The sequence below is a fragment of the Oncorhynchus mykiss genome, chromosome 17 (genome assembly GCF_013265735.2).
Source record: "Oncorhynchus mykiss isolate Arlee chromosome 17, USDA_OmykA_1.1, whole genome shotgun sequence".
NCBI lineage: Eukaryota > Metazoa > Chordata > Actinopteri > Salmoniformes > Salmonidae > Oncorhynchus > Oncorhynchus mykiss.
Window position 1 is genome coordinate 35517529 of NC_048581.1, and position 17140 is coordinate 35534668.

Consider the following 17140-nt stretch of genomic DNA (forward strand, 5'->3'; position numbering starts at 1 on the left):
GGCTGTTAACAAAAATCTGACCGCACATGCAAGTGTATAAGGTGCTCTGTGCTGAAGTTATAGACTAGGGCATTTAAACGTTAAAGTTACAAGACAAGGGGCTGCATCAATTGCACAGAGCAGACAGAGTAGACTTAAAGTACTCATTAGATTACAGCAAGGTTCAACATTTTCAAGCAGACAAGCTCCACTTTTCCAAAACCATAGATAACACACAGACCCATAATGTTTAATAGCATTTTAATGACATCGCACATATTTGAGAGAGAGAGAGAAAAAAAAGACTACAGGTACAGTTTCATACATCAGAAAGCCAGGTCAATGTTCTATATATGCCCAAAGACCCAGCCATTGCAAAGAATTTCATTCCTATTACATAATTTCTGATTGTGCAGTAAGATTTTTTTTCTCAATACAATAGATACAGTGACAAAGAAATGCACGCTATGTATCAATTAGCAGGATAACGTAGCAAAATTATAATGTGCAGTGCTAGAGCAACAAGCAAGCAACCTTTTTTTGCAGTAAATGCTGAATTTCCACATTTCCATTTAACATCAATGCTTAAAGTGTTTATTATACATACTGATTTTATAATCTGTAGCCAACTATAACTATTTGGAAACATATATTATGATGCAACTCAAGAGGGACAAAAGGAAAAACATGTAAAAAGAATTACTGGTCCATCATATATATAAAACACTATTCCATGAGGAAATCATTTCAATTACAGGTGTATTATTAGGCTTTTCTTGACCTAAAAAGGCATGCGCTTACTGATAATACTGGCTAACTATGCCCTTTTGGAGCCTGATATTTTCTCGAGGTTGTTTGTTTTCAATTTAAACTCAAGTAGGAATCATAGTAAATTATGTTGAAAAGTTGCATTACATTTTTTATTCAATATGTGTATGTGCAGTCACAAAACGGAATTAGTTTGAAGCAATGTTGTCTCCCTTTCCAACAGCAAAAAGAAAATGTAGGCCTGCCTCTTGTAGACACCCTCACAAAATTGAGGAAACGTTTAAATACTCAGACCCATTTTAACAAAACACAATGACAAGGAAAAAGCACAAAAACACACAAAACACATTTTTACAAGTAAAGAATTAACTTAAAAAAAAAAAAATGGTCCTCATGATATTACCAAATCAATTTCATGATAAAACCTGCCCCGTACACCTTGACACTCTAACAAAGTACAAATGTTTATTTTACTTGTATTTGTATTTCAAGTCTCATCAATCGTTTTACCCAAATCAAGGATCGTTAGGCACAGCATGTTGTGTAGTTGAGCTGGAGTATCATTGTGGCTTGGCAGACAACAAAAAATTTAAAGTAAAGAAAAAAAAATACTGCACTAATAAAAAAAACTGAAAGTCTTCATTGCTGAGAAACTTTATAGTTTTTTCTTGCCGAACAGGCTGAATCGCTTCTCCTTGTCCTTCTCCTTGTCTTTCTCCCGCTTGCCCGGGCTGGATTCGCTGGTGAGGGTGACGGTGGCGGGCAGGGTCTGGGCTCGGCTTGACGCCGGAGTGCTCTGGTTGCTGGGCGTAATCGATACCTTGTCAGGTGTCCCCGCATTCAGAATGGCCTGGATCCATGTGCTCATCTCCTCCTGTAAGGGGTCATTGAAAGGTCAGTTTCCTAAACACTTTTTAGCTAAATCTCTGTCTCAAAAAAGAGAATGGCAATTGTAATGATCTATATCATTCGCTTGGGAATTTTTGGGAAACTCACCCTAGAAGAACAAGCACATGCAAGGTTGTGGAGGTCAGTTTAACAACTAGCCCAGGAATGAGGTTTTGTAGTCAAGACCAGGGCCTTTACAGTATACCCACTCTTTTGTTTTGGCCTACTGAAACAATCTTTAACAGATGACACAAAATGTTAAACAAAGGAAACAGACTTACTTCTTCTTTGGCTTGGAAGAGATACTCATTTCCATCCGTAACTCTGAAATAAAAAAATAAAAAATGTTGGTAACTTTCTAAACATATAAATTTGAGATTCAAAAGAGATTTGGATAGCAACATTTGCAAAAAAATATATATTTCTGAAATGGCAGTCAACAAAATTAACTAGAACATTAAGAAATCAGATTTAGACTGAAGCAGATAGCGTAATGAAGTGCAGCTAAGAGAATCCACTTCTGGGGTGATTCCGTTAGAAGGAACTTGAACACAACTCTCATTTTTATCATTTTTAACCTGAGTTTGAAGACATGCTTCTTTTTTTTGTAATCCATGGCCACATCACACACAGCCCCCATTAGACTGATCGGAATCGCATTGTGGTAGGGGATGCCTTGACCAGCAGCCTTGTTGTCTTTGTAGAAGCCCATTTCCTGATTGTTGATAACGCAGTACACGTTATGCCAGGATCTGAAAAAGAGAGCCCAATGAGTCATTGTAAGCCTGGGATGCACTGTATAACAAGTGAACTCCTTTAAAAGAATATATTTTATGTAAAAAATAAACTGTATTAAATTACTTCTCCCAAACAATGCTATTTGGATTTTCTCTTTTGATCCAGTTCACCATACCTGCTTGAGGCCTTCTTGTTGTGACCCTCCCACTCATGCTTGCGATGCAGGAAGCCCTCCAGCTGAGCTGCAGGCAAATCCTGGTTCTGGGTCGGCAATGTGGAGGACAGGCTGCCCTTGCCCCGCCGGCTGGCTGTGGGTGAGGGAATGGGGCTGGGGTCCTTTGAGTTCTGCTCCGCCACTCCATTCATGATCTCAACTCTGTCCACACCATTCTGAGAGAGAGAGAGAAAGCGAGGCCCCAATTATGCCTGAAAACTAGAGTATGCAACGCTAATAGCTCATTTTGGTTTCTGAATTGTATTTGGACAAAGAATCTTGACTGAGTAGGCCTTTTGTTGCCTCGGGCTGTGATTGAGCCCAAGACCTGTTGGAGTGTTGGAACAAGCTGAGCCAGGCGCTTATGTCTACACCAAACGAGCCTGTGCGCATGGACTACTTGTCGGCTGTGAACGGAGAAACGTAATAAGTCATGTAAGTCATTAGAGCAGACTCGAATGATGCTGACATCTAAACTATAATTTCCCCCTCCAGAAATGAGCCCAATATAACATATTGGTATTTAAATATATTCATATTTCATTCTTCAGCTTTAATGCAATTATGTTTTCTGGGAAACGCCTCAGATGCAAACAATGCACCTTAGGTGAGATTGAACAATGTAAAGCTCTGAGAAGTTAGGCCCTAGTCAGTCTTTTGACCCTAAAAGCTGGCATATTTTTGGTGGTAAACTTTGGAGCAGTAACTTACCTGTGGGGAATCCTGGTCTGAGGGCAGTCCATTCTGCAGTCCGTTCTCTACTCCACTGTGGAGAATATACAGTAGAAAGGGATAATCAGGGAGCGAGTCAGTGAAGGTGAGTAAGTGTCCATGAGTTAACTAACAACAACCTGTGGTGATTTTCATAGCTAACTTGATTTACTTGAAAGAGTCACAATTGTTTGCTGGGTGCATATGTTGGTTCTTCGCCCTAGCACTACACAGCTGAATCAAATAATCTAAGCTTAATGATGAGTTGATTATTTCAAAATCAACTGTGTAGCGCTAGGGAACAAAACAAAACGTGCACCCCTTGGGTTCCCCAGGACAGAGTTTGGGAAACACTGAAATATGTAAAAGGAAGCACTTTGATATTCTACAATTGGAATGAGTCTGTGTCTTTGAGATAAGTAACATACTACATTAGCTACGATGGCTTTGGGAAACACACCCTTGTCTGTTTCTTTACCAACACCACTACTAGGGCTGTGGCGGTCACAACATTTTGTCAGCCGGTGATAGTCAAGCAAATAACTGTTGGTCTCACGGTAATTTACCGTTAATTAACATAAACACATTTAGCATCTCCTGGCTTTCACACATAGCCTACAAGCCACTGATGCAAGCCACTGATGATCTTTGGAACATCTTAATTTGAAAAAGTATAATAAATCCATGTAATATAGCGTACACCTTCACAATAAATCCATTATTTATTTTGGACAGAAGCATGATATGAAGAAACATTAGTCTATTTCAGAAGAACAGAATAGCATACACTGATATGTCCTTATGTTAGGTCCTGATCTGGCAATGCCAAATGGCTGTGGGCTACACTTGTCACGCCCTGATCTGTTTCACCTGTCTTTGTGCTTGTCTCCACCCCCCCCCCCGGTGTCATCCAACTTCCCCATTATCCCCTGTGTATTTATACCTGTGTTCTGTTTGTCTTTTGCCAATTCGCTTTGTCCATAGGACCTACCAGCGTTTTGTTTCCCTGCTCACGCCTGTTCCTTGCGCCTGTTTTCTAGTTTCCCGGTTCTGAACATTCTGCCTGCTGTGTTAAGAGGTTAACAAACAAATATGTACTCCTATATGCTTAATTTAGAGTTATTAATGTAACTTTAGTTGTTCTACAAACGTTGGGCTATATGTTTAGATTTTTTCCCCCGCAATTTGGCTGACTCAACAGATCAGAACATTTAGCTTAAAATGTTGATAAACTATTAGGCTATTTCTTCACATTATGAGCGCAGAAATGTGCACATGGCAGTAGGCTAGAAGCACGATTGTTCCATTAGCGGAAAACACCATGATAAAAAAAGCTAATTATTAAATGTGCATTTTTATGGTGAAATTATCTTTCCCAAACGTGCAACTCATGCGCTGTTAATGTATGCCAGTTAGGCTCAAAACCCCTTGTAAAGCGGATTAATTTAATTAATTTTAAGAAGTTATTTGGCTACTTTAATTGTGATACAAACCTTATCAAAACATATAGGCCTATGTGCTAGGCTACATGAGGTGTGTTACTATGATTAGAAAGAAAAGGCAGTGTCTTATGCTGGGCATCATTCACAAGTGATAGGCTAATATTGTCACCCATCAGACTATTCTTGATTTAATCTTGTCTTTACATATACTAAATAATATATGTGTGAAATGTGTTTTTATTTAGAATTGACCATTATCATGCACCGGTCTCGAAACAGGGGCAGTGGGAAAAGATACATGTAATCTATGCACTTAAATAGCAAATGGAGGATGCGTTTCCCGTGGTTCATTTTCATGCCAGTCAGGTAGACTACACTCCTGTTGTAAAGATAAACAATGTGCTTAATATTAGAATGTTGAGAATTAAATATAGTAGGACTAGCCTTTACAAAGCTGATGGGATCCTGCTCTTTTTAGTAGAGGCCATCACTCTGTTTTCTCACGCAACTGCATAGCCTATAGAAATGTTGCTCAACATGAGCTCATGAGGTCTCATGGAGTGTTTGATTAGATTTTCGAATACATTTGCATTAATGTCAGAGTGCTTATATGGACAATAGAGTGATGAGTAACAGGCAGTTAGCAAGTAGGCTACTAATGACCATAAGCAACATCAGAGCTTGGAGAAGCCTAATTACCGTGACTAAACATTCACATGGAATTTGACTGCAATCATGACCGCCAGTGTGGCGGGAATATGGTCACCGCAACAGCCCTAACTGCTACACTTACATCTGCAGTGGTGAGTCTTGCTCCGGTAAAGGCTCTGGCGAAGGGGGTTTTCGCATTCTTTCTTCTTCCTCTTGCTGTCTTCTCACTTCCAATAACTCCAACTGGAAGAACAAGACACAACGGAACCTCAGTCACATTTTAACACCTTAATCTGAGTAAATTAATCTGGCAATGCCACCTTCAAAGAGTGATGGGCCACACTTCAATTCTAACGTTTGCTATTTACCTGGGATTTAAAGACGTGAAAAATGGCAGCTAATTTAATTAACTAATGATTACATTGTAGTTTTTTTGGGATTCATGGGAACATGCAAAACTTTGTAGCAATTATTACCAGTTATGTTGTATTCTTTGAACGGACCAGATTATTACTCCATCATTTTTCATTAAATGCTGGGTAAAGACTGTACTGACATGCAGTTAACATGCAGTTAGCACTAGGTGTCAATGTTAGTACGTGAACTTAAATAATTGACGAGCACAAGATAACATTGTTTAGTGAACAGCTTTCTTATTGAAACCTTATGAACATTACAAATACTCACTGGAATAGGACTGAAAATTTAACTGTCTATGAGTAAGACTAATGTCTCTCGGTAAGAATAGTTTAACCTAAAGATTTGTGACACATGTGACAGGAACATTGCAACCCGCCAAAACACTCACCGTAGTCAACCTCTCCAGTGCTGAGAAGCGTTCCTCCCAAGTGGCGGCCGACTTCTCGAATGCCTCGTGCCTCTTGATCAGTTTCTCCACCTCGTCCACGCTCTGCCCCAACTCCCGGCCGAATAGGTATGGTTCCTGTCCCAGCAGCCACGCCTCTGCCACCCCTGCATCCCTCCCAAACTGGTGAACTTCCAAAACTAGACCATGCAGAACAAAGAGTAGAAAGTCAGCAGGGAAAACTGGAAGAGAGAAGGCCCAACTGCAATTGCTTCATTCCAATATTGTAGCTAACTTATGCCTCTGGCATGTGGGAACGGGTAACCTGAGCATTCATGACTAATATCCCCCTCCCCAAACAAACACTCACTGTTCACTTTAGCCCACATGCATTAGTTATCAGCAGAGCGAATGTGGTCTCAGAGCATTTCATATTATTCTGTACGTAAATCCGAGACACTCCATTTAGTATGATATGGTATACATTAATATGTCGATATCCATCATCCATTTCGTAAACAAATTACTATTTTGTATGATATGTTCCGAATTGAAATTCATACAATATATTCTGAATTAGGAAAACACACTATGTTATGAATTGCAATTATTACAGGACGTTACGATTTTGCAAAACGTACAATATATTACGAATTTGCTAAACATATACAGTACATTCGGAAAGTATTCAGAACCCATGACTTTTTCCACATTTTGTTACGTTACAGCCTTATTCTAAAATGTATAAAATAACTTTTTTCCCTCATCAATCTACACGCAATACCCCATAATGACAAAGCAAAAACAGGTTTTTAAAATTTTTTGCAAATGTATTAAAAATAAAAAACAGAAATACATTATTTACATAAGTATTCAGACCATTTGCTATGAGACTTGAAATTGAGCTCAGGTGCATCCTGTTTCCATAGAGCACACTTGAAATGTTTCTACAACTTGATTGGATTCCACCTGTGATAAATTAAATTGATTGGACATGATTTGGAAAGACACACTTGTCTATATATCATCCCACAGTTGACAGTGCATGTCAGATTAAAAACCAAGCTATGAAGTTGAAAGAATTGTCCTTAGAGCTCTGAGACAGGATTCTGTCGAGGCACAGATCTGGGGAAGGGTGCCAAATACATTGTGCAGCACTCAAGGTCCCCACAGTGGCCTCCATCATTCTTACATGAAAGAAATTTGGAACCACCAAGACTCTTCCTAGAACTGGCTGCCTGGCCAAACTGAGCAATCGGGAGAGAAGGGCCTTGGTCAGGGAGGTGACCAAGAACCCGAGCTCTAGAGTTCCTCTGTTGAGATGGGAGAACCTTACAGAAGGACAACCATCTCTGCAGCACTCCACCAATCGAGACCTTTATGGTAGAGTGGCCAGATGGAAGCCACTCCTCAGTAAAAGGCACATGACAGCCTGCTTTGAGTTTGCCAAAAGGCACCTAAAGGACTATCAGACCATGAGAAACAAGATTCTCTTGTCTGATGAAACCAATATTGAACTCTTTGGCCTGAATGCCAAGAATCACGCCTGGAGACAACCTGGCACCATCCCTACGGTGAAGCATGGTGGTGGCAGGATCATGCTGTGGGGATGTTTTTCAGCAGCAGGGAGGGAAATTAGTCAGGGTTGAGGGAAAGATCCTTGATGAAAACCTGCTCCAGAGCACTCAGACTGGGGTGCAGGTTCACCTTCCAACAGGACAACGACCCTAAGCACACAGCCAAGACAATGCAGGAGTGGGACAAGTCTCTGAATGTCCTCGAATGTCCTCGAGCCCGGACTTGAACCCGATCAAACATCTATGGAGAGACCTGAAAATAGCTGTGCAGCGTCGCTCCCCATCCAACCTGACAGAGCTTGAGAGGATCTGGAGAGAAGAACTCCCCAAATACAGCTGTGCCAAGCTTGTAGCGTCATACCCAATAAGACCCGAGGCTGTAATTGCTGCCAAAGGTGCTTCAACAAAGTACTGAGTAAAGGGTCTGACTACTTATGTAAATGTGATTTTTCCTTCTTTTTTTTATTAATTAAAATTTAAAAAAAATGTTTTTGCTTTGTCATTATGGTTATTGTTTGTAGATTGATGTGGGGGAAAAAACAATTTAATCAATTTTAGAATAAGGCTGTAAAGTAACAAAATGTGGAAAAAGTCACTGGGTCTGAATACTTTCCGAATGCACTGTATATGTTAAGAATTCTAATTTGTTGTGGCTAATGTTAGGTAGGTGGCAAACTATAACGTTAGCTAGCACTAGGGGTTAGGGTTAGGGGATAAGGTTAGGAATAAGGTTAAGATTTAAAGGGTTTTAAGGTTAGGGTTATCTAAAAGGGTTAAGATTAGGGGAAGGGTTAGCTAAAAATTAGTAAGAAGTTGCAAAGTTGCTAATTGGCTAAAGTTGTTTGTGATGAAATTCGAACACACAACCGTTGCTAGACATTCGCGTTATATGCCTACACATCCACCTTGACCAACCACACTCCTTTCATTGTCTTACGTAACCTTATATCGAATGTAACCATACCAAGCGTACCATATCATACTAATTTGAGTGTCACGGATTTACGTTTACTATGTTATGTCTAGTCTATGAGACCAGTCTGGCAAAGGACATGGGGCAAATAGAGGGGGGCCAGATTGATCAAAGTACACATAAGCGCACCAAGGTTGTCTTCATTAGGGCACGTAAAGGTAAAAACTTGTAAAATAAATGTTCAACTCTCTTCTGTTTGATGCCTAATGAACACAACCCAGCTCTACGCATGGCCAACACTTCAGGGACAGTTTCTCATTATCACATTCCAAGGTATGCATAGTAACATAATGAAACAGTCTTCCAGAGGGACAATGAAGGATTGTTCACAACGTTAGTGCAATGGATCTGTCTAAAAATCATATTCTAAATACTACAGACAGTACTGCACCGAGCACACCAAGTCATTTTAATGTGGACAATTGGGTAATATTTGGTTGAGACGTTGATCAATTAGATTACAACCTACATTCACCCACTCAGAAAGAAAGCCAAAAGTTTGTTGAATTCCCAATGTGTTATCTTATTACTATGCTTTCAACCATCTAAAAGCACAACCAAATTCCAATGGAAAAACTATTTCTGACTTTTGGTTTCATTGTCACCTAGATAGGTTATCACTGTGTTTTCAACCGTTTATAAGCGCAATGAAGTTCCAATGAGATATTTAGATATTTCAGATATTTAGTTTATGTACGACTAAATGTGTGATCTCTGTGCTTCACATAATAGCACAACAAAATGACCAGAACTCAAATCAAATCAAACTTTTGTCACAAGCGCTGAATACAACAAGTATAGACCTTACCGTGAAATGCTTACTTACAAGCACTTAACCAACAGTGCAGTTCAAGAAAGAGTTAAGAAAATATTTACCAAATAAACTAAAGTAAGTACCGATTTGCTGTTGAGACTGCATTAAAAGTACATGGTGCAAGTGATCAATGTGGTTGCAGATTCTGCATAGATTATTATAGCAATAGCGAAGACCTCCACAGACCTGCAACCTTTGCATGCTAATTTTGAACAGGCAGGCTTTCTATGATTAGGGGCTCCCGAGTGGCGCAGCGGTCTAAGGCACTGCATCTCAGTGCTAGAGGCGTCACTACAGACACCCTGGTTCGAATCCATACTGTATCACAATCAGCCCATGATTGGGAGTCCCCATAGGGTGGCGCACAATTGTCCCAGCGTCGTCTGGGTTTGGCCGGTATAGGCCCTCACTGTAAATAAGAATTTGTTCTTAACTGGTTTGCCTAGTTAAATAAAAATAAAAACATAAGAAAACATTTATAGTTACAGTAACCCCAAAACGTAGCCATGGATGTTTAACTCATTAAGGTTGAATGAATAAATACTGTTAAATTAGTTTGTAAGATATCCTTCACTTCAGGGTAATTACTGTATTAAAAAATGTATGTTGAATTGTGTTTGGTTGTCAATGTAATCAAATACACTGTATCAACATTTGAAGATCTACTTGGTATCTACAGATTGGATACTTTCATATTTATTTTATTATTTATTTGACTTTTTTTTTTACCTGGTTAAAATCTAATTTTCAAGAGAGGCCTGGCCAAAATACCAGCACATACAATTTCATAGAGACACATTGACGTTAGATTTCCCCCTCAAAACAACAGTTTATGTTAAAGACTTTTTGCAAATCCAATCTATTTTACACATAGATTTCATGCAATGATGTGTATAAACCCTGGAATGGTGATTCTTTGTAAAAGGTCAATGTGAGGCTTTGAAGCCGTCGGCCTCCATAGGAATGAATGTAAGTCTACATTATTTCAATAAAATTGACAAATGTACATGTATTTAAGTATGACTTTGTTGTGGCGACAGTACCATTAGTCCTCCCCCCCAAAATGTTAAGGAATATGTTTATGTATTTTTTATATAAATATATTTTTTTCGTGTTCAGTTCACAAAATACTTTTTTAAAGTAAGCATTAAAGGTGTCTGTATTATAATATACTTGTCAAAAATGAATGTAGACATACAAAAATTGATTTCTATACCAAGATGGCTGCTCGGGGGCTTCAAAACAGTGCCCTGTCAGTCATCTAGGGTTAATACATATAATGAATTGCGTGTCACAATACATTGACAAATTACGTTGAAATAACGTTGATTGAACCAGTTTGTGCCCAGTGGGACTGGATATGCCCAACTAGTGACAAGATTCCATCCAATAGCATGTGTGAAAGTATGAACAAAAACCCTTACTCAGTCTTAACCACTCCCGTCGGTCCTCCCACTTGTCAATCATGTCTTTCCTCTTGTCCATCAGCTGTAGTAACTTATCTTTGATCTAAACAGAGGACATAGCAGTGAATACTTATATTTTAGCATGGGGTATCATCACATACAAACAATGCAATACACTAAAACCTGAAGAGGCTACAATGCAGTATTGTCATTCCACAAAATTAGTGCCTTTAATATTTTAAGTAGAAATGATGCACCAATATTGAATTATAAAAGCCTGAAGTGCCCTTTTAATAAATAAGATTTTTATGTGAATAAAGAAGATTCAGAATTTTTACATCCATCTGTGCACCCTCTGTGACTTCTAGGAAGAGTTTAACCCACTTCACCCCAACATTTCTCCAGGTGAAATCAAAAGATTATTTTCACATCTCAAAAGGCACCAAATTAGTGGAATGACCCAGTAACATAGGGCTGTCAAAATAATTTCCCCAAATGGACCATTTAAGTGCTGGCAAAACAAAATGGTGAAAGCTCATCATTAGGGTGGCTTTCACCTGGTCAGGTCATTCAGACCAGTGCAAAGAAAGAAAGGAGATGAGGACATATTTCAATTGAGAAAGAGCAGTGGTCCGCAAATGGCTCATGGGCTGACCTGCAGTAGCATAGCATTGGTTTGGCTATGGAACTTACCTCCTCTGATGCATAGTGCTTTCTGGCTAGCAGAGACTTGCCCAACTCAATGCAGGCGGTGAAGCTGTCATTGCGGGCGTCGATCTCAGCCTTGATACCCTGGTGGTTGTTCATCAACAACTCCACCGAGGACACGTCCCTGTGCAGAGAAAGGAAAACATGCACGCACGCAGGCACGCGCACACACACACACACACACACACACACACACACACATCAGGATATTAGTATACGAACCTAAGATTGGAATAGGAATTTTAGTTTACTGAATTGAAATGGAACTGACCCCAACCTAACTAAGTACAAGAGTAATTTACCTTGGATTCTCCTGGGCTTCGATGAGACGGATGACGTCCTCCATCCACAGCATGAGGTCGCGCACCATGCTGAAGAAGCGGAATTTGTCGCCCGTGTCCAGGAGGTGGACCCTGCGGCCATCGCAGGCCTCCAGCAGGGTATTCCAGGCCTCCAGCACCTCGCTCTCCCTCCGCTGGATGTCGTCTGCCTTGTCGCCGGCATAGGCCGACTGGAGGCGGACGGCATCCTCCTGCAGCTGCCTCACCTGAAGGTCCGAGCACAAGTCCCTTTAATGCATTTTATTCTATAATTACACTACCTTCCAGTGCCTGGTATCTACATGAAATTACAGGCTATGTGTAATTAACAGGTTAATAATTACTAGCAATGTGAACCGATATGGAAAATCTATATTTATAGTGGTAAAAAATTCAGAGACAGGATTCTGAATAACATTGCAACTGTGTGATTGTTTCATATTCTGTTCATTTCCATTGCTTTGTGAATCTCAGACAACTGCTTGCTGATTGCCTATTGGGCTTGCCATCTGGGGGCCAGTTTGAATACAATGGGAAGCCAGTTGGTGACCCATCAGCAGGCAATTAATTACAGCTCATTCGGAAAGTATTCAGACCCCTTGACTTTTTCCACATTTTGTTACGTTACAGCCTTATTCTAACATTTATTCAATAAAACATTTTCCTCATCAGTCGACACCCAATACCCCATAATGACGAAGAAAAAACAGATTTTTTGACATTTTTGCAAACTTATTAAAAACAAAAAACTGAAATACTTTATCTACATAAGTATTCAGACCCTTTGCTATGAGACTCAAAATTGAGACTCAAAATTGTTTCCATTGATCAACTTGATTGGAGTACACCTGTGGTAAATTCAATTGATTGAACATGATTTGGAAAGGCACACAACTGTCTATACACTGTCAACTGTGGAACCTTATATGTCAGAGCAACAACCAAGCCATGAGATTTGTCCGTAAAATAATTGTGTGTAGAGCTCCGAGACAGGATTGTGTCGAGGCACAGATCTGGGGAAGGGTACCAAAAAATGTCTGTAGCATTGAAGGTCCCCAAAAACACAGTGGCCTCCATCATTCTTAAATGGAAGACGTTTAGAACCACCAAGACACTTCCTAGAGTTGGCCGCCCGGCCAAACTGAGCAATCGGGGGAGAAGGAACTTGGTCAGGGAGGTGACCAAGAACCCAATGGTCACTCTGACAGAGCTCCAGAGTTCCTCTGTGCAGATGGGAGAACCTTCCAGAAGTATAACCATCTCTGCAGCACTCCACCAATCAAACCTTTATGGTAGAGTGGCCAGACGGAAGCCACTCCACAGTAAAAGGCACATGACAGCCCGCTTGGAGTTTTTCAAAAGGCACCTAAAGACTCTGATGAAACCAAGATTGAACTCTTTGGCCTGAATGCCAAGCATCACTTCTGGAGGAAACCTGCCACCATTACTATGGTGAAGCATGGTGGTGGCAGCATCATGCTGTGGGGATGTTTTTCAGTGGCAGGGACTGGGAGACCATTCAGGATCAAGGGAACGATGAACGGAGCAAAGTACAGAAATCCTTGATGAAAATCTGCTCCAGAGCACTCAGGACCACAGACTGGGGCAAAGATTCACCTTCCAACAGGACAACGAGCCTAAGCACACAGCCAAGACAATGCAGGAGTGACTTCGGGACAAGTCTCTGAATGTCCTTGAGTGGCCCAGCCAGAGCCCGGACTTATCTAAACATCTCTGGAGAGACCCGAAAATAGCTGTGCAGCGACGCTCCCCATGCAACCTGACAGAGCTTGAGAGGATCTGCAGAGAAAGAATGGGAGAAACTCCCCAAATACAGGTGTGCCATGCTTGTAGCGTCATACCCAAGAAAACTCGAGGCTGTAATCGCTGCCAAAGGTGCTTCAACAAAGAACTGAGTAGAGGGTCATATTTCCGTTTTCTAAAAACCTGTTTTTGCTTTGTCATTATGGGGTATTGTGAGTAAATTGATGAGGCGAAGAAAAAAAAACTATTGAATCCATTTTAGAATAAGGCTGTAACGTAGCAAAACGTGGGAAAAGTCTGAATACTTTACAGAAGCACTGTATGCTAAGTTGAGAGCCTGTGAGAGTGTTTTGTGTCTGCAAGAACAGTCATGTGTCCTCTTTTACGTAATAGTGTAAGTTATCAATATCAATATCATATTGCATTATCGATATTGGTGCCCACCACTAATAATAACATGAGATTTCAGTGCAGTGATCTGTTGCAGTGAGCTACAGGGAGATATTAGCTATGTATCGACCTGTGTTCCCAGGGCCTGGATGTCATGCTCGAAGGTGGTGTGCATCCTCTGCAGTGTCTCCACTGTGTTCTGGTCACGTCCCACCTCCTCTGGAAGTTTCTTGTGTTTGTCCAGGATGCGGCTCAGGATCTCCTTGGCGTCATGGTAGAACTTGTGCAGCTCGTAGGAGGCGGCCAGGATCTGCGTGCGCGTGTCTATAAGTTCCAGCAGGTCAGCCCAGGCCTCGTTGAGTCCATCTTTCCACTCGGCCACCGTGGCGGCATCTGCGTGGCCCGCATTTATCAGCTCATCGGCCAGGCGGTTGACGGCATCCACACGCTCCTGGCCGATATTGCCTGTGTCGCGCGCAAACTCCCGGAAGCGCTCCTGTAGCATCTGTGGATGGATAGATGGATGGAGAGGGGGAGAATGAGGACCTTTAACACAAATATATCTTGTACTGCCCTGTCTTACTTACTAAAAGGTAATGGTGGTATCAAATGGACAGTACTGAAATCAGTCTATGGCCACGTTACAGACCGTTTGCAAAGCAGTCACACACCAAAGCACACAACACCTGAAAAATGTTAAACATGTCAACTATATCAATATGATATATTTAGATATGATGCCCAACTACACTTTAGATGATGTGTCATTCAGTTATTGGTACATCCCTGACAGCACCAGGAGTGAGAGGGTAGGGTTTGAAGTCAGGTGGCATTGCTTACGGTGACATGCTCGTAGTCCTGTCCCAGCTCATGAGATCCGGCCACCACCTCCCGCTCGGCAATCCACTGCTCCAAGTCGTCAACCTCGCGGTTGAGCTGGAACAGGCGGAACCGCTCATCCAGTTTGCCCCGCCTCTCCTCAGACAGGTCCTTCATGCCGGCATAGAGCTTGTCCACCTGAGACTGACGCATGCCTATCCTCTCACTGCCCACACAAACAGAAATCAAGAGTTCAATGATCAGTGGATGGGGTTAACAAGACTAATCTTTTTTAGTTTTTTTGCAAAAAAAACATTATTGTTCCAACACTAACACCCATGATCAAACTAATACACTAGTCATGGTCTGAAATCAAGGCTTTCGTTAGTGAAATCAGGTCTGTTAGGGTTAAGCTGAAACAACAAAAATGCATACACACCACACTCTGGTCTACTGAATGCTCCACTCATGCAAAATACTTTTTCTAGATCGGACATTCATATTCAGGTCAACGTTCCTTGACGGGCGGCAATATTAAGTTATATTTCAATGGCTTCACTCTAGGCTCTCTCACTGACCTCTCTGGATGTCCTGCAGCTGTCAGGCCTCTGCTGGTCTTGGAGAGCTGATGGACTGTCTCAGCGTAGTCCTCCACCGACTGCTCCACAATCTGGTGCTTCTTCAGCATGGCTACGGAGCTCTGCTCATCCTAAGAGGGAAATACACTTGTTTTTAGCACTTTTGTGAATTCTATGTTAGAATAAATATCAGTACAGGGCACACACACACACACACAATAACACCCTAGTACCTTGGCCTTCTCCTCAGACATCATGTACAACTCCTGCTCGCTCATCCAGGCCTCTGCCTCGGCGGCATCAAAGTAGTACTTCTGTGCATTGTGGGCCTCCTCCAGTCGGACGTGACGCTTCTCCGTCTCCTCAATCATCAGGCCCCACAGCAGTTGCAAGTCGGCCAGGCGCTGGCGGATGGCCTCCACGGCAAGGCTGTCCTCCATCAGCAGGCTCTCGCTCCGCTCGAAAATGTCATCGAAGCGGGGCTGGTGTCCCTGGATCTCCTTCTGCAAGGTCTTAGAAGGGGATACAGTACAAAATTAATTTCCATGGAAATGTGCAATAAAAGTAATGTCAGCAATTCATTAAAATACTAGATACACAAAGCCAAGAGTACAATACTTTAGATACTTACTACTTACTTAATGAAGTGTAAGTAAGCCTTGCCTAAATGGTCAGGAGCCCTATTTCTGTAGTGTACACCCCTTGGAGAGGACACCAATCTGTCATAGTCTATATCTCAATTAAAACTCAATAAGAGAGTGATACTCTTTGCTGTGTATGATACCATTCAATACATTTGTTTAAATGACTTGGTAGGAATAGGATAACAGATTTATACAGGCACTAACTTATCACCTAAACGATCAGCCTCATTGCTTTTAAAAGTTGTGTTGATGCGAGTGGTTGTATTAGCTTGGGATCTATCGCATCGCACAAATGTCCCAGAGTATGTTTGGAATATTTATTTATTGCACAGAAGGACAAGTTGACCAATAGAATATGTTAACCTTTGTACTATGGGGGATAGTAGATTGACATAGGCTAGTGCTTTTGTTGTTGGTTAGGTCTACTCATCTTGTTGGCTGACGAAAAGTAGGCTAAATGTGGACATTTTCAATATGCGCCTCGCATAGGGAAGAGGGAAGTCCGCAGTTGTGTCCCCGATGTGTCTGTGTTCATTCACTTGTAGCCTACTTCTTAGCTGAAATGCCTGTGAGAAGGACCCGATCACGTGACGGCATTGGCTACATCTAAGAGAGCCATGTGAGTGAGAGGTGCTTTGGAGCACAGCAGCCGAGAGAAGGGAATTATAATTAGTCTATTATATTCAGCCCAAGGGCACAACTGCCACTTTGGCCGCAAATGGCATAGATATTTTAGGGGGCATTATGGCCACACAAGGGGGATGCCGCCAGGAAATTTAAGGCCTGGTGAGAATATTATCACACTTGTCAAATTATGAATGAGAGACTGATGATGTGTGTACAGCTTGCAACTTTTTTCCAATCATCATTAGAGTCCAATCATGCAGCCTTAGAATGCATTAAACATCAACACATATAGCCCAAAGTTTGTAACACAACTAAAGTTGCATT

General features: G+C 41.3%; 1 protein-coding gene across 2 annotated transcripts in view; it reads right to left on the reverse strand.

The window, feature by feature from the left end:
* Positions 1 to 223: 223 nt before the first annotated feature.
* Positions 224 to 17140, reverse strand: part of LOC110493814 (spectrin beta chain, non-erythrocytic 1) — an 87524-nt gene continuing 70607 nt past the window's right edge. For both annotated transcript variants that reach the window (XM_021568314.2, XM_036949796.1), the window contains 14 exons: positions 15779 to 16057; positions 15546 to 15676; positions 14989 to 15193; positions 14279 to 14653; positions 11977 to 12221; positions 11660 to 11798; positions 10985 to 11069; positions 6200 to 6396; positions 5534 to 5634; positions 3299 to 3353; positions 2549 to 2763; positions 2214 to 2387; positions 1917 to 1959; positions 224 to 1621 (listed from right to left, as the gene is read on the reverse strand). In XM_021568314.2, coding sequence (XP_021423989.2) covers positions 1403 to 1621; positions 1917 to 1959; positions 2214 to 2387; positions 2549 to 2763; positions 3299 to 3353; positions 5534 to 5634; positions 6200 to 6396; positions 10985 to 11069; positions 11660 to 11798; positions 11977 to 12221; positions 14279 to 14653; positions 14989 to 15193; positions 15546 to 15676; positions 15779 to 16057 — 2463 coding nt within the window. In that variant the 3' untranslated portion in view covers positions 224 to 1402. The remainder of the gene's footprint in view (positions 1622 to 1916; positions 1960 to 2213; positions 2388 to 2548; positions 2764 to 3298; positions 3354 to 5533; positions 5635 to 6199; positions 6397 to 10984; positions 11070 to 11659; positions 11799 to 11976; positions 12222 to 14278; positions 14654 to 14988; positions 15194 to 15545; positions 15677 to 15778; positions 16058 to 17140) is intronic.